Source organism: Bombina bombina, chromosome 6 (genome assembly GCF_027579735.1).
Source record: "Bombina bombina isolate aBomBom1 chromosome 6, aBomBom1.pri, whole genome shotgun sequence".
Lineage (NCBI taxonomy): Eukaryota > Metazoa > Chordata > Amphibia > Anura > Bombinatoridae > Bombina > Bombina bombina.
The window spans coordinates 1,013,070,046-1,013,093,184 of NC_069504.1; the positions used below are offsets into that span (position 1 = coordinate 1,013,070,046).

Sequence of the window (23,139 nt, forward strand, 5' to 3'; positions counted from 1 at the left end):
ATAGTTTATGATTTGCATAAATTGTATTTATGCCTTAGTATTACTGAAAAATTAACAGATTTTAATTCCACAATAACTTTTTTTTTCATCACTGTATTAAAATTATGGCTTCTCTGATTTTTTTTTTTCTTGGCCAATATTTATAATATGTTTTCTTTCCTTTTTTTTACCATCAAATATGCACCAAGGAGCGTATAAAGGTTTGATTTGCTTTCCCCTTTGTTAAACCTATGGTTGTCCTCAAGTGTTTGGTCCCTCCAGTTCCAGTGATTGTGATTCATTGTGTCCTATGGTTAAACCACAGCTCCTCAACTGTGTCTCGGTGTATTGTCCTCTATTGGTCGTGTTTGACGTTTGTAGACCATGAATACCTTGCTAATGACATTCACTTATTAACTTTATTTTCTTATATAGGAACATCCAAGACCAGAATATCAAACCAAATTGCTTTTAATGAGAGAAAAAGATAACAGCAATGGCAAGAATGTGGTAAGTCCATTTAATCTTGACCTAAAATTCCAGCACTGAAGGCTAACAAGATTTTAAAAATTAATAATAATACATATTATGTATGCATTTATATTGTGTATATATATATATATATATATATATATATATATATATATATATATATAAAATAACATACATAATTACATATATAATATAATTTATATGAGGCCTTTGGTGAATAACTAATATCCATTTTTTTGTGCTGTAAGAAGCAAAGCAATAATGTATTTAATAACACATTATTGTACAAGCACATACTCTTTTATGACCATGATATCTCTTGACTATATACAATATCCCAAATCTTGTTTAAAGAGAGTGAATTTAATGTCAGGTTACATATACTGTAACTGGTTCCGTTTTTTAATATATATGTATAGAGTGAATTATATTTGCCTTAAAATATAATATTTGAACACAGATTCTGAACCAGAGTTTTGAAACTCTTCATGGTTTCCTAGGCCCTAGAAGAAACTAAAAAGATTGGGAAAACGTGTCTTATGAGGGATAGAGCGAATCATCTATGAAGGGTTATGACCTGTGAGATTACAATAAATGTAACAATACATTGCACATATAGATTATTATTATCAATTGTTTGTAGAGAGACAATTTATATATGCAGTATTACATTCTCCCAGATCATATTTTTACATGTTTATTGGCATATTTTGGCAAAGATGAAATATATTTATTGTAATTTACCACATTACCAGTTTAATAATTTGTTTTAAAATCATGGAGTGTTTAGAGTATCACAAGTACCATAACTATACACAACCTAACCATGCCTAATTGTACTTTTTAATAACAAATGTTGACCACAGTATTGAAAACAAATGTTGTGCTAATAATAGTAAATGTTCATATGTATTTTTTTTTTATTTCCAAGCATGACTAAAAACCCTTGTTGATTTCAATGTCAAAGTACTGGAAAATGGTTAATTAAATAAAAAGTAAAAGTTTAGTTAAAGCTGTGTAGAAAATTCAATTTTAAACAACTTTCCAATTTACTTCTATTATCAAATTTGCTTAATTATTTTGTTATCCTTTTGTGAAGGAACAGCATTGCATTACTGGCAGCTTGATGAACACATTTAGTCAGCCAATCACAAGAGACAAATGTGTGCAGGAACCAATCAGCAGCTAACTCCCACTAGTGTAGGATATGTGTGTATTATTTTTCAACAAGGGATACCAAGAAAATGAAGCACATTTGAAAATAGAAGTGAAATTAAAAGTGTCTTAAAATAACATTCTCTATCTGAATCATGCAAGTTTAATTTTGATTATCCTATTCCTTTAATTAACGGTCTGAGAAGCCAATTTTTCAAATTAATACCAAAGACACTCTAGGTCCACTTGTCTACTCAAGTCTTAAAGGGGCAGTCTAGTAAAAATTAAACTTTCATGATTCAGATAGGGCATGTAATTTTAAACAACTTTTCAATTTACTTCTATTATCTAATTTGCTCAATTCTTTAGATATCCTTTGTTGAAGAAATAGCAATGCACATGTGTGAGCCAATCACACAAGGCTTCTATGTGCAGCAACCAATCAGCAGCTACTGAGCATATCTAGACATGTTTTTCAGCAAGTGATATCAAGAGAATGGAGCAAATGAGATAATAGAAGTAAATTAGAAAGTTGTTTAAAATGACATGCTCTTTCTAAATCACAAAAAAAAAAATGGGTTTCATGTCCCTTTAAGGCAGAATATATTTTTATGTTGAGTGAGTATACTACGTTTTAATTAAATAAAGCTTGTAATACTTCACCTTTATGTTTGATTGTATAAAGTTTCAACATTATATTAAACCTTCATATGCTCATACAAAATAGATGTCACAACTGCCAAGAATAATGGGGACTTTGATTTAAAATGTTATACAATAACTGCTAAACCATGTTTTTAAATGATTTTCAATGAACTAATCCATTCTGTTATTATTTATAATATAAAAATAATAATTTCCCCAAAAATAAATTTAATAAAAATGTTAAGATCCTGTTCTTGTATGTTATATTAGGTATAGAGTTTCTAAAGTATGCAATAAAAAAGGTCTGATGTGCGCCAGCTGGATATCCAATATTGTCACTCTAGTATGGCCAGCACAATTATAATTGGTTACAAGTTTATTTAAATTGCTGCATGTTCCAGGACCAATATCTTTTACTGCACTGAAAAGGATCAATGTATTGCCAAGAACTTTGGAAGGTTTAAGCATGGCTTTAGAGCATTATTGTAACTTTTTTGTTTTTGTTTGTTTTTTTTGTTTTTGTTTTTTTAAACACTATAACCTCAGACCTTAGATAGTAACCATTATTTAAATAGAGTTTTACTAAGTATAGAACTTATATTTAAATTGATATAGTTTTAATTTTAAAGGGATACTACATTTTTTTATTTTCTAATTTAGATAGAGCATGCAATTTTAAGCAACTTTCTAATTAAGATAGTAATAACCCTACTATCAATTTGTTTTCGTTCTCTTGCTATTTTTATTTTAAAAGCAAGAATTTAAAGCATAGGAGTCAGCCCATTTTAAGTTCAGCACTCAGGATAGTGTTTGCTTATTGGTGGCTACATTTATTAAACCAATAAGCAAGCCTAACCCAGGTTCTCAACCAAAAATGTGCCGACTCTTCTTAAGCTTACATTCCTGCTTTTTTAATAAAGACAGGAAGAGAACAAAGAAAAATTGATAATAGAAGGAATTGCACGCGCTATCTGAATCATTAAAGGTTTTAGTGTCCCTTTTATAAATATTAGTAAATGTATTTTTTTATATATAATCTAATATTCATTATAAATTTGTCCACTCTAAAGTCTCTATATCCCCTCTTCCTCTATCTCAATTATTTAACATTTAAAGGATTGTTGCACTATGACATTTTTGTCCTGAACTAAATAAAAGACTAGTCACAGTGTCATTTTTGTGATAGGTTTAGTGGTCTTGAATTAACGTTTTTAAAGGGACATACAAGTGCAAAAAAATGCTCTGCCGTTATTTTATAGCATCGTTTCTTGCATATTACAATGTGTTTAATCCCTGCAAATGAGTTAAACTCATAGATAAAATCAGCCCCAGAGCAGCAATGCACTACAGAACACATCTGGTGTGCCAATGACAAGAGACAAATTGGTGTAGCCACCAAACACCAGCTAGCTCCCAGCAAGGATGTTTGTTTTTCAACAAACAATCTCAAGAAATCAAAGTAAATTTGATAGCAGAAGTGAATGTTAAAGTGTGTTAAAAATGGCACGCTCTATCCGAGCCATTAAATTTTAATTTTCACTTTCAAGTTTTAATAATTAAAAATAATGCACTACTAACACTGTCAACTACACAACTATGCTGATAAAGATATCTTAAATTGGATGACAAGAGATTATCCTTAAAATAACCCAAACTCTATTTCTAACCTAACTGTAATCCTAATCTCAGCCTTTTCCATTAAAGGGATAGTCTACACTTTGGTCATTTTAAGGTCTTACTTTAGATTAAGCTGCAAACAGCCACCAACACCTTTTCTATATCATTCAGCAGTAATGATAAAACTGTTATTTTAAAATTAATATTGTTTCTGGTCACTTTGATATGGCTGCCAAGCTCAGCCCACTGATGACATCATGATCTAGGCTGCATATGGTATCCAATCACAAAAGGCTCACTAGTTCAATTCAACAGACTGACAATGCTTTTCAGCAGAGTGCCTAGATGCTGCCCATATTGTGATGTCATTTCAAAGTGTCCAGAAACAATATTAATTTTAAAATAACTTTTTCACTGTTCCTGATGCATTATATAAAAAGGGTGCGGGAGGCTATATTTGCAGCCTAATCTAAGGTAAGACTTTAAGATGACTAAGGGGTAGACTGTCCCATTAACTGTTTCCCTAAACTAACACTAGACATAACCCTTTCCTAATATTTCCCATAACAACAAATAATTATTAAAATTCTCTAGTATGACACAGTAGCTAATATTTATCAAGTATGGGGTTGATTGATACCCCCTGCTAGAGACTGATTGGCCGCAAATCTGCAGGGGGCGGCAATGATAAATGCTGACAGCATCCAACTGAAGAATGAAGGTTCCTTTAAATGATGTCATCCAAGATGGCGTCCCTTCAATTTAGAATTCTATCAGCCAATCGGAATTAAGGTAGAAAAAATATTTTGGCTGATGCAATCAGCCAATAGGATTGAACTTCAATCCTATTGGCTGATCCAATCAGTCAATAGGATTGAGCTCACATTCTATTGGCTGATTGGATCAGCCAATAGAATGCAAGCTCAATCCTATTGGCTGATTGCATCAGCCAATAGGTTTTTTCTACCTTAATTCCGATTGGCTGATAGAATTCTATCAGACAATAGGAATTGAAGGGATGCCATCTTGGATGACGTCATTTAAAGGAACCTTCATTCTTCAGTTGGACGTCATTTGAAGAGGATGCTCCGCGTCGGATGTCTTGAAGATGGAGCCGCTCCGCGCCGGATGGATGAAGATAGAAAATGCTGCCTAGATGAAGACTTCTGCCCGTCTGGAGGACCTCTTCTTTCCGGCTTGGATGAAGACTTCTGCCCGTCTGGAGGACCACTTCGCCCAGCTTCGTTGAGGACTTTGAGCCGGTTGGTGAAGACTTCTCAAGGTAGGGTGATCTTCAAGGGGTTAGTGTTAGGTTTTATTAAGGGGGTATTGGGTGGGTTTTAGAGTAGGGTTGGGTGTGTGGGTGGTGGGTTTTAATGTTGGGGGTTATTGTACTTTTTTTTACAGGTAAAAGAACTGATTACTTTGGGGCAATGCCCTGCAAAAGGCCCTTTTAAGGGCTATTTGTAATTTTGTATAGGGTAGGGCTTTTTATTATTTTGGGGGGCTTTTTATTTTATTAGGGGGATTAGATTAGGTGTAATTAGTTTAAAAAACTTGTAATTATTTTATTATTTTCTGTAATTTAGTGGGGGTTTTTTCGTACTTTAGATAATTGTATTTAATTGTATTTAGTTTAGGGAATTAATTTAAGTATAGTGTAGTGTTAGATGTAATTGTAACTTAGGTTAGGTTTTATTTTACAGGTAAATTTGTCTTTATTTTAGCTAGGTAGTTAGTTAATAGTTAATAACTATTTAATAACTATTCTACCTAGTTAAAATAAATACAAAGTTGCCTGTAAAATAAAAATAAATCCTAAGCTAGCTACAATGTAACCATTAGTTATATTGTAGCTATCTTAGGGTTTATTTTATAGATAAGTATTTAGTTTTAAATAGGAATAATTTAGTTAATTGTAGTTATTTTATTTAGATTTATTTAAATTATATTTAAGTTAGGAGGGTTAGGGTTAGGGTAAGACTTAGGTTTAGGGGTTAATAACTTTAATATAGTGGTGGCGACATTGGGGATGGCAGATTAGGGGTTAATAAGTGTAGGTAGGTGGCGGCGACATTGGGGGCGGCAGATTAGGGGTTAATAAATATAATGTAGGTGTCGGCGATGTTGGGGGCAGCAGATTAGGGGCTAATAAGTATAATGTAGGTGGCGGTGGTGTCCGGAGCAGCAGATTAGGGGTTAATAATATAATGTAGGTGTCGGTGATGTCGGGGGCAGCGGATTAGTGGTTAATAAGTGTAATATTAGGGGTGTTTAGACTCGGGGTTCATGTTAGGGTGTTAGGTGTAGACATAAAATGTATTTCCCCACAGGAATCAATGGGACTGCGTTAAGAGCTGAACTCTGCTTTTTTGCAGGTGTAAGGTTTTTTTTCAGCCGGCTCTCCCCCATTGATTCCTATGGGGAAATCGTGCACAAGCACGTTACACCAGCTCACTGCTACCGTAAGCAGCGCTGGTATTGAGGTGAGATGTGGAGCAAAATTTTGCTCTACGCTAACTTTTCTGCGGCTAACACCAGGTTTCTAAAAACCTGTAATACCAGCGTTGTCTGCAAGCGAGCGGTGAGGGAAAACTGCACCCCTGTTACCGCAAAACTCGTAATCTAGGTGATAGTATTTATATTATTTACTAAAAGGGATAAGCAAATGTTCCTTATCTATTTTTGCTAACAAACAGGCAAGTAGCTGATTGTAATGTGTCTAAATACTGAAATATGTTTTCATGATAAAAAGGCTAGCATATGCCTTAATGGTAAATAAAAAATAAAACATTTTTTAGAAGCAACTTCATCTTAAAGGGGCATTGAACACTAAGGGCTAGATTACAAGTGGAGTGCTATATATCGCTTTCATGAAAATGATATTTGCGCTCCACTTTTTAATACCAGCACACGCTAATGTGTGCTGGTATTGCAAGTTAGCTGCAATGCAAATGTAACCCCGGGTTCGCATTACTAGGAAGCATTGCACTCACGAGAGCGTGCTTCCACAGGCTCCCATGGGAGGCTCTTTCTTATGCCATCACAGACAGCATCAGAGCTTCAACACAAGCGAAGGGGGTAAGTCGCTCAGCGATGGCAGCAATCAAATATATATGTACAGTATATGCTGATATACATATATGTTTATGTGTTAATATCTGTATATACATATATTAACACATAAATAGATATGTATATAAGCATATATATATTAATTTACTCTGAACACACAGTTCCCATTGACCGCAATCTAAAGGCACTTTTCAGTGTTTTTTTTTTTCTAACAAACCCACTCCCACCAACTTTAACCCCAAAATACAGCCTAGTGCAGTAAGTTTATTAAAAAAAAATAAAGATGCTGCCATCTTTCTATTTTAATAAACTACACTACACAGTATTTTGGGGACATTTTGGGAATATTTATAAAATTAACCAGAGATCTGATCTCTGGTTAATTTTATAAGCACTAATTGCTACCGCGAGCCACTTGTAATGGCTGGTTAATTATTGGGATAGATTACAAGTGGCATGCTAACCATTACGCGCAAGCGGAAAATGGTTTATCACGGCTGTTTATGCGCATCTGGCTTTTCGCTCGTATTACAAGTTGAAAGTAAACAAGATAGCTTGAGCGCGATTGAAGTTAACGCTCGTCGGATTAGCACAACCTCAGAGCTCTGGTTAACTGTTTTGTGAAGCACAAAAATATTACATAACACAAATTGTAGTTACACACATAACTATGTGATAAAAAATATTTTAAAAACCTCACACTATCTGATAAAAGTTATTTTAAAAAACAAATGCACAAAAAAGTTATAAGGGCTCAAAGATATGAGGTCTCAGGTGTTAGAAAAAACAAAAGGCAGACAAAGGGCTTTAACATTGAGATAAATACATATACATGTCTTAATATCGATATGTATGTATACACATATATAAATGTGTGTGTGCATATGTATTTATATGTGCATCTATGTATTTACAGACACATAAACACATATGTGTACATATATACTTATACATAAGTGCAGTGGAGCCCTTTGCAGTTAAGTAGATGAAAACATGAGAAAACATATTTATGCAATATTCATATTTAACAAGTGTTTTAACTATGTATTTACTGTAAATATTTCCCCTTCCAATGTTCTGCACATATATATATATATATATATATATATATTCCTATATATATCTGTACATATCTATGCCTATATGTAATCATGTGTATATATATATATATATATATATATATATATATATTGTACCAAAACACCATCAGATATATGTAGAAATATGAATTTCTGAATAAATAGAAGATATTCTGCTATGTGAAGAACATTAAAATGTGAAATATTCATATTTTCATGTCGGGTTAGCGAACTTGAGAATATGCAATCGAGTAGAGTTTTAGGGGTATATTTATCAATGTGTGAGCGGACATGATACGAAGTAGCGTATCATGTCTGCTGCACATCCATAAATGCCGACAGCATACACTGTCGGAATTTATCATTGCACCAGCAGTTCTTGTGAACTGCTGGTGCAATGCTGCCCCCTACAGATTTGTTGCCTATCAGCTGCTAGCATGGGGTGTCAATCAACCCGATTGTATTCGATTGGGTTGATTTCTGTCCGCCGCCTCAGAGCAGGTGAACAAGTTATGGAGCAACGGTCTTTAGACCACTACTTCATAACTTCTGTTTCCAGCGAGCCTGAAGGCTCGTCTGAAACAAGGGGCCTCAAGCTCCATACAGAGCTTAATAAATATGACCCTTAGGGTTTTTTCAAATTCTTTTTCTACATTGACATCTAGTAGGTTATCGTATGCTCAATATTCTGAGTTTGGCTTTTACGTGTGACAGGTGAGCGTGCAAGCAAAAACAGTTTACTTTCAACTTATAATATGTGTGCAACCTGATGTGCGCAAAAACCTCACTTCTAGCACAGTTAACGCTTCATCAGAAGTACCAAATAATGCTCCACTTGTAATCTGGCCCTAAATAAGTTTCATGCCGCCATATTGGAACCTAGGTTTAACTGCAAGTATCTGAAAATCAGTTGCTGTACAAATGTAAACATTTCAACATGGCACCCATGACTAGATGGAGGTAGAGGATAATCTTTATCTCGTGTTTAATGTCCCTTTATAGCAACTTCTACCTCTCTGATCCTTGGTTTCAACTGCTGGAGTGTTATGATACTGTAAAATAAGTGGAAAATATACTGTACATATAATTGTTCCAGTTCCAAAATAACAGATACCATACAATGTGCAAAAGTATTTCCAGGAGACTGTTAGTCATGGATTGAGTATTATGTTAGCAGATAGTTCCAGATCTTCAGTCACACATGCATATGTCTGTTCTCAAAGAACTTTATGGTTAAAATCTTGGACATTATGCATCTTTTTCCTATGAAACATACATCTAATGTCCAAGAATTAAATGAGGGTGTAGTTAAAGAAATCAAGTCTGCTCAAATTTCCATTATGGACCAAACACATCTGGTAACCTATTACAGTGGTCAACATTAAGTCAACATGATGTCATCATTGAGGGACAACATCCATTTCCAGACATGTGGGGAAGTGTAACTTTTTACCCAAGAGGGGTGTTGACAAAATCTTGGGTATTATCTTTGTATAAATATTGCCAAGTAACATTTCCCACAAAAAAAAAAAAAAAAAAAAAAAAAAAGATTAGGCTCTAAGGGGATTAACAAGTGACATGGAGCTTTGGTATATTAAAAACAAGAAAAGGTTTAGCAGATTTTCAGGCTAATTTTTTTTTTTTAAATAGTAAATAGCTAAATAAAAATAGACCAGCCAACAACAATTTTGTTTCAAACTTCATAATGTGTAACTGGCTTTTTCATTTAATTTAATTAATAATTTATTAGGTACATTGAATTTACAAGATAGCCACCAGTATAACAACATAAAATCAACTTACTTAGTATTGCATTGAAGCCTGAGGCTCTCCATACTATTTCAGTGTATTATGCAAAATAGCAAAAGCAATGAATATGAGGAAGCCCACTGTATAAATAACACTGACTAGGCAATTACTTTAATCTGCATTACCATCAATTTGGCTATTGATTCTGAAATCCCAGTGCACATATTTTGTTTCTTGCAATTTTGGCATTTTCTCACTTTTCAAAACAATAGAAAACAAACAAACTTTTCTTTAAGACATCTATATGTAAGTGTAAATAAAACGGAAATAAAACAAAACAGTTCTATTAGGAATTTGGTGTACTCTCTCATGTATACTGGTTGTGATTTACCAAATGGGACATCAGTATTTACATTGTAAATGTGTCCTGTAAAAAAAATCAGTGAGGCGCAAAAAGAATATAAGCTGTCAAATGTTGTTTTATATCGCTATTATCCAAATGTTGCATCCAAAACCTGAATGTCAAAAGATCATAAAATTTAAATTGAATTGAGGCAAACACGGCTGCCATAGAACGCTAAAGATACGTGCACACTTCTAAGCTCCCATGAGCCTATATTTTAACAGAATACTGCCGAAGTTTATGTCCCACCTTATGTATCAAGAAACTGTTTCAGTTTGCTGTTAAAATGTTACATTTTATTGTAAGGCAACACCAAATGAGATGGGAAGTACAGCAAACTTTGATCCACAACTATATAAATGTTATATTCATCTTGAACACTGTATGGCAGCAGTGGTTGTAATAATGTTTGTAACAATGTGCTCCAGACAAATACATGCTCCAGTGCCACATTTTCAACCAAGGAGACCAGGAGAAAGCAATAAATTTGATATTAGAAATAATTAGTAGAGTATATTTTTTAATTGTACACTCTACATGAATCAGGACATTTTTAACTTCCATGTCTCTATAATGAACAATAGGCAGGACATGAAAATAAGAGCTCAGAGTATGTTCTGTCATGGTAACATGGTTCCTTATAATGCCTTTGTCATCCTATTTGTATATTCTTTTTTAAACACAGCCCAGCGTGGAATACATTAGTTATACAACACCAAGTATAGACTACCTGTTCCATGCTTTTGGAACTCTTTAGATTGGTGCATCTCGTTAAACTATCCATGAAATCCTTATGGGTGTTTGATACTGCATCAGTTAGTAAAGGGGGCATTAATGTCAAATATTATATAGTATAACATATATAAGTATTGCAAATTATATGTATACAAAAAAAGTGTGCACGTTATCATGATTTACTGTTTAAAAAAAAAGTTAAAATCCAATAAAAAATATATATATATAATTCGTGTTTTGTATAGAAACTCGTAGTTGCCATTTTGTTTTCAGTTCAATAGAGACAAAAATAAATGTGTGCTGTGATCTACGCAATCATTATATAGAATATTACAGGGCTTATTACATTTGACTATACATATGAATGATGGAGGCACGCCAGCCTCTATGGAGAGAGTGAAACCCAATATTCTGAGGTATTTTACAGCAAAACAGCAGGCACAATAAAAAAAGATGTTTTTTTTTATATTTCCTTAATGACACATTTTATGGGGGGGTAACATTTTAGTTTAATGCCCCTTTAAATGAGGTCTGTAAATAGTTGCAACCTTGCTGTTCTTCAAACTGTGTCCCAGGTGTTTTAAACTTTTGGTTGCATAAGAGTGAAAGAGACCCCTCATTGTTAAAAACAGTCATTTGCATGCATGTAAGAAACAAAAAAACATGCCCCCTGTATTTCTAATTATATGAGGAACATTAAGTGGAAAATGCAAATGAGTACATTCTTTGGGGCCGATTTACCAATGTCTGGCAGACATGATATGCTGTAGCGTATCATGTCCATCTGACATCGCTGAATGTCTGATGGATTTTTTGGCCTCTAGTTATCAAGCCGTCTACTTACCTGCCTTCGCTGGCCCCAATATGCCCGCCTAAGCTCGCCTCACATCACTGCCGCGGACCTGAATATGCTCGCCAAAGTTATCAAAAAAGCTGTCAAAAAGCCACGCACCAAGTACGGGGCGATGAGCAGCGGACTGTGATAGTTATCACTCATCCGATCTCGCTGCTCTTTGGCTTTTTCCCAGCTTTATTGATAAGCTGTCACTAAGCACCCACACTAAACTACACTGTTCTACCCCTATACTGGCGCCCCCGGAGCCCCCCGCAACTAAATAAAGTTATTAACCCCTAAACCCCCGCTCCTAGACCCCGCTGCAACTATAATAAATATATTAACCCCTAAACCGCCGCTCCTAGACCCTGCCGCAACTATATTAAATGTATTAACCCCAAAACCGTTGCTCCCGGAGCCCACCGCCACTCTAATAAACTGATTAACCCCTAAACCGCCGCTCCCAGACCCCGCCGCCACCTACATAATACCTATTAACCCCTATCCTGTCCCCCCTATACCGCCGCCACCTATAATAAATTTATTAACTCCTATCCTGCCGATCCCGTACCCCGCCGCAACTAAATAAATTGTTTAACCCTAAACCGCCGCTCCCGGACCCCGCTGCCACCTATATTAAACTTATTAACCCCTAATCTGCGCCCCCTACACCGTCGCCACCTATAATAAATTTATTAACCCCTATTCTGCACCCCCTATACCACTGCCATCTATATTAAACTAATTAACCCCTAATCTTAAGTCTAACACTAACCCGAACACCCCCCTAACTTAAATATTATTTTAATAAATCTAAATAAAAATTACTCTTATTAACTAAATTAATCCTATTTAAAACTAAATACTTACCTATAAAATAAACCCTAATATAGCTACAATATTACTAATAATTATATTATAGCTATTTTAGGATTTATTTTCAGGCAAATTTAAATTTATTTTAACTAGGCACAATAGCTATTAAATAGTTATTAACTATTTAATAGCTACCTAGTTACAATAATTACCAATTTACCTGTAAAATAAAAACTAACCTAAGTTACAATTACACCTAACACTACACTATCATTAACTAAATTATTAATATTTAAAAATAAATACTTACCTGTAAAATAAACCCTAAGATAGCTACAATGTAATTAATAATTACATTGTAGCTATTTTAGGATTTATATTTATTTTACAGGTAACTTTGTATTTATTTTAACTAGGTAGAATAGTTATTAAATAGTTATTAACTATTTAATAACTACCTAGCTAAAAGAAATACAAAATTACCTGTAAAATAAATCCTAACCTAAGTTAAAATTAAACCTAACACTACACTATCAATAAATAAGTTAAATTAATTAACTACAAATACCTACAATTAAATACAATTAAATAAACTAAGTTACAAAAAATAAAAAAAACTAAGTTACAAAAAATAAAAAAATGCCCTACCCTATTCTAAATTACAAAAGTTAACAGCTCTATTACCTTACCAGCCCTTAAAATGGCCTTTTGCGGGGCATGCCCCAAAGAAATCAGCTCTTTTGCATGTTAAAAAAAACACAATACCACCCCCCAACATTACAACCCACCACCCACATACCCCTACTCTAACCCAAACCCCCCTTAAATAAACCTAACACTACCCCCCTGAAGATCTCCCTACCTTGAGTTGTCTTCACCCAACCGGGCACCTATGGACCAAAAGAGGGCATCCGGAGTGGCAGAAGTCTTCATCCTATCCGGGCAGAAGAGGACATCCGGACCGGCAGACATCTTCATCCAAGCGGCATCTTCTATCTTCATGCATCCGACGAGGAGCGGCTCCATCTTCAAGACCTCCGGCGTGGAACATCCTTCTTGACCGACGACTAGACGACGAATGAAGGTTCCTTTGAAGATGGAGCCGCTCCTCGTCGGATGGATGAAGGTATGTGGGTGGTGGGTTGTAAATGTTGGGGGGTGGTATTGTGTTTTTTTTAACATGCAAAAGAGCTGATTTCTTTGGGGCATGCCCCACAAAAGGCCCTTTTAAGGGCTGGTAAGGTAATAGAGCTGTTAACTTTTGTAATTTAGTATAGGGTAGGGCATTTTTTTTATTTTGGGGGGTTTTGTTATTTTATTAGGGGGCTTAGATTAGGTGTAATTAGATTAAAAATCTTGTAATTTTTTTATTTTTTGTAACTTAGTTTTTTTTTATTTTTTGTAACTTAGTTTATTTAATTGTATTTAATTGTAGGTATTTGTAGTTAATTAATTTAATTTATTTATTGATAGTGTAGTGTTAGGTTTAATTGTAACTTAGGTTAGGATTTATTTTACAGGTAATTTTGTATTTCTTTTAGCTAGGTAGTTATTAAATAGTTAATAACTATTTAATAACTCTTCTACCTAGTTAAAATAAATACAAAGTTACATGTAAAATAAATATAAATCCTAAAATAGCTACAATGTAATTATTAATTACATTGTAGCTATCTTAGGGTTTATTTTACAGGTAAGTATTTATTTTTAAATAGGAATAATTTAGTTAATGATAGTGTAGTGTTAGGTGTATTTGTAACTTAGGTTAGTTTTTATTTTACAGGTAAATTTGTCTTTATTTTAACTAGGTAGCTATTAAATAGTTATTAATTATTTAATAGCTATTGTACCTAGTTAAAATAAATTTAAATTTGCCTGTAAAATAAAAATAAATCCTAAAATAGCTACAATATAATTATTAGTAATATTGTAGCTATATTAGGGTTTATTTTATAGGATAGGTAAGTATTTAGTTTTAAATAGGATTAATTTAGTTAATAAGGAAAAATTTTATTTAGATTTATTAAAATAATATTTAAGTTAGGGGGCTGTTAGGGTTAGTGTTAGACTTAAGTTTAGGGGTTAATTAGTTTAATATAGATGCGGCAGTATAGGGGGTGCAGGATAGGGGTTAATACATTTATTATAGGTGGCGATTAGGGGTTAATAGGTATTATGTAGGTGGCGGTGGGGTCTGGGAGCGGCGGTTTAGGGGTTAAACAATTTATTTAGTTGCGGCGGGGTACGGGATCAGCAAGATAGGGGTTAATAGGTATTATGTAGGTGGCGAAGGGGTCCGGGAGCAGCGGTTTAGGGGTTAATCAGTTTATTATAGTTGCGGCGGGGTCTGGGAGCGACGGTTTAGGGGGTAATACATTTAATTAGTTGCAGCGGTGTAGGGGGGACAGATTAGGGGTGTTTAGACTCAGGGTACATGTTAGGGTGTTAGGTGCAGACATCTCCCATAGGAATCAATGGGATGTCGGGCAGCAGCGAACATGAACTTTCGCTATGGTCAGACTCCCATTGACTCCTAGGGGACGCTGGGCTGGAAAAGTGCCGAGCGTACCTGGTAGTCATTTGATAACTCCCAAAAGTAGTCAGATTGTGCCGAACTTGCGTTCAGAACATCTGGAGTGATGTAAGAATTGATCTGTGTTGGACTGAGTCCGGCGGATCGAAGCTTACATCACTATATTCTACTTTTGGTGGGCAGCAGGGCTTGATAACTTAGGCGAATCAGCCTCGCCACAAATACGCTGCGGAATTCCAGCGTATTTGAGGTTGACGGCTTGATAACTAGAGGCCTTTGAATTTGTTTCAAAATCAATGCTCCCTTTAAAGAATAAAGAAAGGATCAATTAATGGTGCAGCAAAAAAATTAGTTTTTCGTTACTGCGTTAAAACTGTTGCTCTGAGCAGGCAGACAGGAATCACCAGAAATCAACCCGATCGAGTACGATTGGCCGCGAGACTGCAGGGGGTGGCGTTGCACCAGCAGCTCTTGTGAGCTGCTGGTGCAATGCTGAATACAGAGAACGTATTGCTCTCTGCATTCAGCGAAGTCTTGCGGACCGGATCCGCACTGTCAAATCAGGTCCGCAAGACATTTGATAAATAGGCCCCTATATATAAATATATATATATATATATATATATATATATATATATACATTGTGCTGCTGATGGCTTGTAATGGGAGCAGTAGCTACAACTTTGCTTTTAAAAGTTTAGTTTGATTGTATCTTACATATTTGATCAAGATGGAGCACTCGTTTTCAAACCTGTCCTCAGGCCTCCCTAACAAGTCAGAATTTGAGGATATCTGAACCAAAGCACAGGTGAAATAATCAACTGATTAGTAAACATGGTTATTTTACCTGCTCTCATCCAAAGTAATCCTGATAACCTGGCCTGTTAGGGAGGTCTTAGGACAGGTTTGAAAACTAGTGAGGGTTGTCTAGCTCTGACAGCAAGTATCATAATTCTAACTGGCGTCCTATGATTATTATTATTTTTTAAATGCAAAGCGCCACAAAATTGCATAGCGCTGAGTATATGAGTAGAAGTACGTAATGACACTGACTAGACATAATAATAATAATAATAATAATAATAATAATAAAAATAATAATTATAATAATAATAATAATAATATACAAGTGCCTTGCAGGAGACATGGTCTAGAGGGTAGTCTTTAAGCAGGACTAGACCCGTGGGTATGGTTTCCTGTTGTCCTTTGCAGAAATACTAGACAAATGATTCCTGTTATACATTTGCGCCTATATGATATTATATCAGACCCCATTGCCTACAGTCCCTGTGAGTTAAATGTCATATAACACCTCAGCTAAGACTGATAGTCTTGTAGTCTCTCCAAACCATATTTTCAGATCAGACACAATTAGTGTCCAGGTTTATTTTTAAATATATTTTTCGGACAGCAGCAAATCATATTGGTCTATACAATTAAATACTTGATAACTGGCAAAACTACCAGTGGGCAGTTGTATAAGAAGTGTAGATGACTGCAAATGAGATAACATCCAGACACATGGAAGATGATAGGCCCATTACGTTACTGATGTCTTTTAAAGTCTATTTTACCAGTGTAAAATATTTGTTTTACACACACAATGAACTGTAACTTTTATTGGCACACTCCCAGGTACTTATTAGTACTCTCAGTTGAGAGAGATAATGAGCATGAGCAACAAGTACTTAGAAGCATGCATCCATTTATAAAAATGTCTCAGGTACTAGAGGCTCTTATTGGCTGTTTCACCTGTAGTCTATTAATAAAAATAGCATTGCTGGGGGAACCTGAAATCTGCAAGAACAGGTTTAGCTTAAAGGGACATTAACCACTGTATACATTTTATAAAGACAGTATTGAAGTAATTCCCTGCTTCCTGTAGCCATGGGTACTGCCATTTAGCTTTCACTGCATTCTAGGGCTGACATGATTGCAGCACTATTTCCAAAATGTTTGACATGTTTGCAGCATGTTTCAAAAAGTCGGAACCCCTAATTAGAGGGGGTGCATAAATTCCCCCTAATTAGAGGGGGTGCATAAAATGCTTTTAGGGATAGATTACAAGTGGCGCTGTATTTAGTTTTTTTTGCTATAGTGAAAATTCCGCTAAAATTATGGTTTGCACTAATCGGATGGTGCTGGTATTACCAGTTGAAAGAAAACTTTTTTTGCTCTAGCGGTAACTCGACTAGCACAAAAAATCTGAACTTAGAATATTGCGTGCATGTTCCCCCCTAAAAGTCAATGGGAAAAAAACATAATTAAAAATGTAAATAAATATGAATGTAAATAAATATGTTTTAACTTATTTTCATCTACTTAACGGAAAAAGTTCCTAGTGCACTTATATGTATGTCTATATATGTATACATATATATTTATGTGTTTATATGTGTATATATGCCTGTAAATACATATATACACATATAAATACATAAGTATATATGTTCACATATATATATATATATATACATACATATCCATCTTTAGAAATGTATATATATGTATCTCTATGAATAAGCGCCGTCAGGGCGCGCAAAACTAGTCAGACTATTTTTGTCAGTTTGTCCTCCTGCTTTGTGTGACTTTTGTGTCTACAGCATTTGTTGCTGTCACTTTATTTTTTAATCTTTTTCCTATTAAAGTTTTACTTTTATCCGGATGCTTGTCAGTAGTGCCTGCTCTCTTGTTCTTATTATGTATCTCTATGTTGTAGCCCTTAGACCGCTGCTTCATAACTGCTGTTTCCGGCGCTTAATAGTTCGGCCCCTTAATTTCAACTTCAAGGTTGTGATGAATACTAATTTATTCTTTATTTTTAACAGTATAGACAGATTAATTTCTTCAGGAAAAAATATGCAATAAATTCTCATGTCAATGCAATTTTCATCTAGATATTAAAATATTTGGCCATGATCCTCATCATTTAGATTTCGTGTCACTACCTGCCTAGTCTTTTCACCGCCTCTGAGGAACTGATTCATCTGGGGTGATTGACAACCCCGGCTCTCACGCAATTGTTTGCATAACAGCAAGTGGTGGGGCTGTAGAAGCATTTGTTTACGCAAAAATAAATGTAGGCTGCTTGGGTGGACTTTGTATTATGATTGTATTATATGAAGCTGGTTATAGATTTTAGTTTAACATTTTTAGTATGTAATTGTCTATTTAGTAATGACAGTTTATTCATTATGTATTTATTTATGTTTACTTATTTATTTATTACTTTTTTATTATGTTATTGTTTCAATGCTGTATTAAATGTTCCAACAACTGGATTCCATTAAATTTTAGAAAATTTTAAAGACTGCCATATAATATGACTTCAATCACAGAAAACTTAAATGTCCTGCAATTTGGAAAGCAAATAGGTCCCATGTGTGCTATTTACTGATTGGATGAAGTTCCAAGCAGCCATATCCTAGGATCCCAGGGAGTTTTCATTTAACTTAAATAACTCTACAACTTGGACATTCCAAGAAACCACTTGTTCATGCCTTGGGAAACATAATTTTCCTTAATATGTATGAATGATAAATTGCAAAATCAATAACATTTTTATGGTGTACATACTGCAAGTATCCTGTGATCCAAAAAATGTAATGACTAGAAACATCTAATATTCTGTTCAGGTGATTGGAAGGTCTTTTGGTGCAATGATAAAGGGTTTAATAAAGTGGAGGATGATAATATTTCCCCCCCCCCAATTAAAAAACTATATAGATCATTATTGCACTGTTGTGTGCCAACGAGTTAAACACCTTTTTAAAGCGACACGATACCCACTTTCGTGATTCAGAGTATGTAATTTTAAACAAATTTCCAGTTTACTTCTTTAATATAATTTATTTTGTTCTCTTCATATCTTTTGTTTAAAAACATACCTAGTTAGGCGCCGGAGCAGCAATGCACTACTGGGAGGTAGATGCTGATTAGTGGCTGTAGATGTATGCCTCATGGTATTGGCTCACCTGATATGTTCAGTTAGCTGCCAGTAGCACATTTCTGCTCCTTCAACTAAGGATACCAAGAGAATGAAGCATATGTAATACTATAACTAAATTGGAAATTTGCTTAAAAAGGTATGTTCTAACTGAACTATTAAAGAAAACATTTGTTTTTCATGTCCCTTTCAATTCAATTCCAGAGCAGCAGCACATTACTGGAAGCTAAGTATTTGTGTGCAGCCACCAACAGTTACCTCCCAGTAGTGCAGTGTTGCTTCTGAGCCTACCTAGTTATGTCTTTCAACAAAGGATAACAACAGAATGAAGTAAATGTATAAATTGAAAAGTCTCTTAAAAGCACATGCTGATTCTGATTTACTTGAATCAGCAAGAATATTGTGTATGTTTTTTAACCTCCTGGATGAGGCCACAAGTATACATTGATTACACCCAAGGCTATGCTCATTACTAAAATGTGTAATACCCATCTGCCTGGCTCTTTATAGCTTTTCAGAGTAATTTCAAGTCTCTAGTAACAAGCTTCCCTAAGATGGGACTCCTTTTGTCCATTTCTGGCATTTCACAGGAGGGATAAAAACAATGTTGTAATCCTGCAGCTGCCGTCCCTGGTTCTCCATGACTGTCATATTTAAAAATGCCTAGATTTCCTCAATGGCAGTTTGGTTTATTGTTGATGTCATTGGACACAAATGCAGGATTATTTACTGTTACTTAGCAACTGATTTGCAGAACACACAACATTTTATTTATTAACTTGTTTAGTTTACATTTGTCTTGAAAACTTTAAAGACTATGAAATCAATTCACACTCTGCTGTGACAGTCCCAGTGGTACATTTACTATTGCTTGTGGTATGTGTCTGTCCAAAATGCTCATGTAGCAATATAATTTCCCATGTTGCCTTTGGAAACCTCCATTAGCAAATACCCATAAATTTGTAGAATCTTCTGAAACAAATATACTGTATTGCACTGGGATCCATCAATGTATCCCCAGAGGCCAATTGAGTAAAACTGTTGTCAGATAATCAAACAATATTTATTAATATGCAGACTTGATCCTTCACCCAAGCCAATGATTATTTCTGACATAAATAAAAAAGCCAATTTGTTTGGAACTGCACTATCCAAGGTTGCAGAGAGATGGAGCAAAGCGTAAGATAGAAAAAGAGAAAAGATTGAAGGTGAAAAAGAGAAGGAACATAGAAGAGAAAAAAGTCATATAAAGCTGATGATAGTGATAAAGAAATTTAAGTAAAGAGGGTTTGTAGCTAAAAGAATTTCTAGTCATTTTATTGATTTTAGAGATTTTTTTAAACTATGTCATTATAAAAACTATGTGCACTTACAACTCCAATCAATATAGGGCAGAGTTCTAGTGCCTACAATATGGCAGAAAAAAGTTGTTTGTATGTACATATGTTGACATTATACTTATTTCGGTATCATCTATGTGTTTGTTAATGACTATGGCCTAGTTTCCATTGATGTTGCAAACTGTCTAGGGGCAGAACTACCATTTATGTAGCAGGTACAGTGGCACCAGGGCCCAAGTGCTTGTGGGGCCCATAGCAGCCAGTTTATACAACAGGCATGTGCAGAATGTGTACAATCCAACTGCAAGTCTATCTATCTATCTATCTATCTATCTATCTATCTATCTATCATCTATCATCTATCTATCTATCTGTCATCTGTCTGTCTATCCTCAAAATCATTATGTAGAGTAGCAGGTATATTATTACTATTGCTTACTACTGAGTTACCTTTAGGGGACCAAGAACATGTTTTGCACCACGGCCCTCTGTTGAGTAGGCCCACTGCCAAAGGTGCCTAAACTGGTGGTAACATAAAACATATTTATAGACTTTAACGAAGATAGTTGTTGGTATTACCACAGGTTTACACAGTTTACAACAGCAATGGAAACTAGACCTAAGTATTTTGTAAAGAAACCTTTTTTTAGTATTGGATTGCATCAAACATGTACTTTGTTACCAGTACTTTAAACACATTTTACCACCCTCCAATAATTATATTAATAATCATTAATAATTCCCCTTTGCAATCAAGAGGCATAGAAAGAAATTATACAAAGAGAGAATTAAAGAGTAAAAATGTAGGACATAGAAAGATCAATAAACTATGGAAATAGGCAAAGATTAAAGCTACTCTTGTAAGGAAACAGAGAAAGTTGAAAGAAAGGAAACAGAGTGGCATATTTCAAAGAATGCACCAGAACTACAAATAAATTTACCTCAAGAGTAAAATTATGTCCTAATTTTCATTCAGGTAGATTATGAGTTGTGATTCGTGTTTTAACGCTGAAAAAATGGTAATTTCAGTGTTAAAACAGCAACGCAGCCATTACGAGTCTTGACGGTATATCTAAACCGCAAGCATTGTAGCCTGTAACGCAACGCCAGTCCCGCACTCAAAAAAATGACATTTATTCATGGGATTTCCATAGCGCTGCTGGTCCCGACATCGCCGCCACTAATAAAATGTATTTATTCGAATCAGCCAATAGAATGAGAGCTGCTTAAATTCTATTGGCTGATTTGAACAACCAATAGGATTTTAGCAGCCCTAATTCCTATTGGCTAATTTAAATTTTTCAGTCAATAGGAATGCAATGGTACCCCCAGTATAAAAGGGATACCTTGCATTTCAATCCTTAGTGTGCGGTGGATGATCGCATGAAGAGGACCTCCACGTCGTATCGATGGACTTCTGTCTGGACCTCCGCCTTGGACCTCCGCTTTGGACCTTCACCTGGATCTCCACCTCCGCACATCGACCACTCCGCCTCCGCAGGGATGAAGAAGATGTCAGTCCCAGGATGGATGAAGATGGAGCACCTGGATGAAGATGGAGCTGCCGGGATGAAGATCATTCAAGCGGGACTTCAGCAACTGTGAGTACCTAAAGAGGGGTTAGTGTTAGGTTTTTTAAGGTTTTTTGGGGTGTTTTTTTTTTTAGATTAGGGTTTGTGCAATTCTTAAAAGAGCTGAATGCCCTTTTAAGGGCAATGCCCATACAAATGCCCTTTTCAGGGCAATGGTTAGATTTATTTTGTGGGTTTGTAATGTTAGTGGGTCTTTGTATTTTTTTTTTTTCAGGTAAAGGAGCTGTTTAAGTGTGTGAGGGGAATGCCCAGGCGCCTACCAAAAGGAGGCAGGTACTAAACAATCACTAATAGATAAACTAATTAGATTAAAATTAGATATTTATTACATATAAAATGACATATATTACATATTATCATGGATCCATGAGACCTAACAATATTTAAGTTAAAAACATGGGCAAATAAAAACAATCAACAATATAAAATCAGCAATAAAATCAGTAAGGTCACTGGTGAGGAGATTTTAGGTAAACTGAACTTAAGTATAGCTCTGAAGTGGTACAAGGTATAGTAGAAATGAGGAGGGTTTGTCCTTCCGCCCTTACTATTTGATGAAATCGTGTTCCTAATGTGCCATAAATTGTGTAAGAAAATAATGAGTGGTGAAATCCAATAAGTGATGCTGAATGTTCAGAGTTCAAATAGTATCCTTGAATAACTTAAGAACAAACAGTGTCAACCTTCGATATATAAATCCAAAATATGTAAAAAGTATTAGAAATGTGTCCGTAGTTAAAACCTCAATCTCTTTTTCAAAATTCTCAATGAAAAAAATCCGTGTATAAAAGTAATCTCCAAATAAAAAGTGGTTATCTCCAAATTAAAAACAGCGGTGGGTGTTGAATAAACAGTGCATGGATTGAGTGCCAATCCCAAATAGAAAGCAGTGTAACTCAAAAGAAAAGTTTAAAAAAGGTAAAAAATGGTGTTCAGAAAAAATGTCAAAAAATAATTTGGTGTTGGAAAAAATATATAAAAAATATAAAAATATAAACAAAGTGAGTGATGTACACTGTCCTTGTCAGACAGTGTCTACCATATAACTTGATTGTAGTGATCACTGCAACAGTGTGTGAGACTAATAGGGCTTGGGGTGTAACAATCTCCTCCTAAAAAAAGAAAATACAAATAGTGTAGATTGTATA

The 23,139-nt window shown here is 34.8% G+C and overlaps 1 protein-coding gene across 1 annotated transcript in view; it reads left to right on the forward strand.

Annotated features, from left to right (window-relative positions):
- The window catches only part of ANO2 (anoctamin 2), an 850,080-nt gene that overhangs the window by 416,743 nt on the left and 410,198 nt on the right, over window positions 1-23,139 (forward strand). Inside the window, exons 14-15 of the mRNA XM_053718733.1 lie at window positions 189-200; window positions 415-489. Coding sequence (XP_053574708.1) covers window positions 189-200; window positions 415-489 — 87 coding nt within the window. The remainder of the gene's footprint in view (window positions 1-188; window positions 201-414; window positions 490-23,139) is intronic.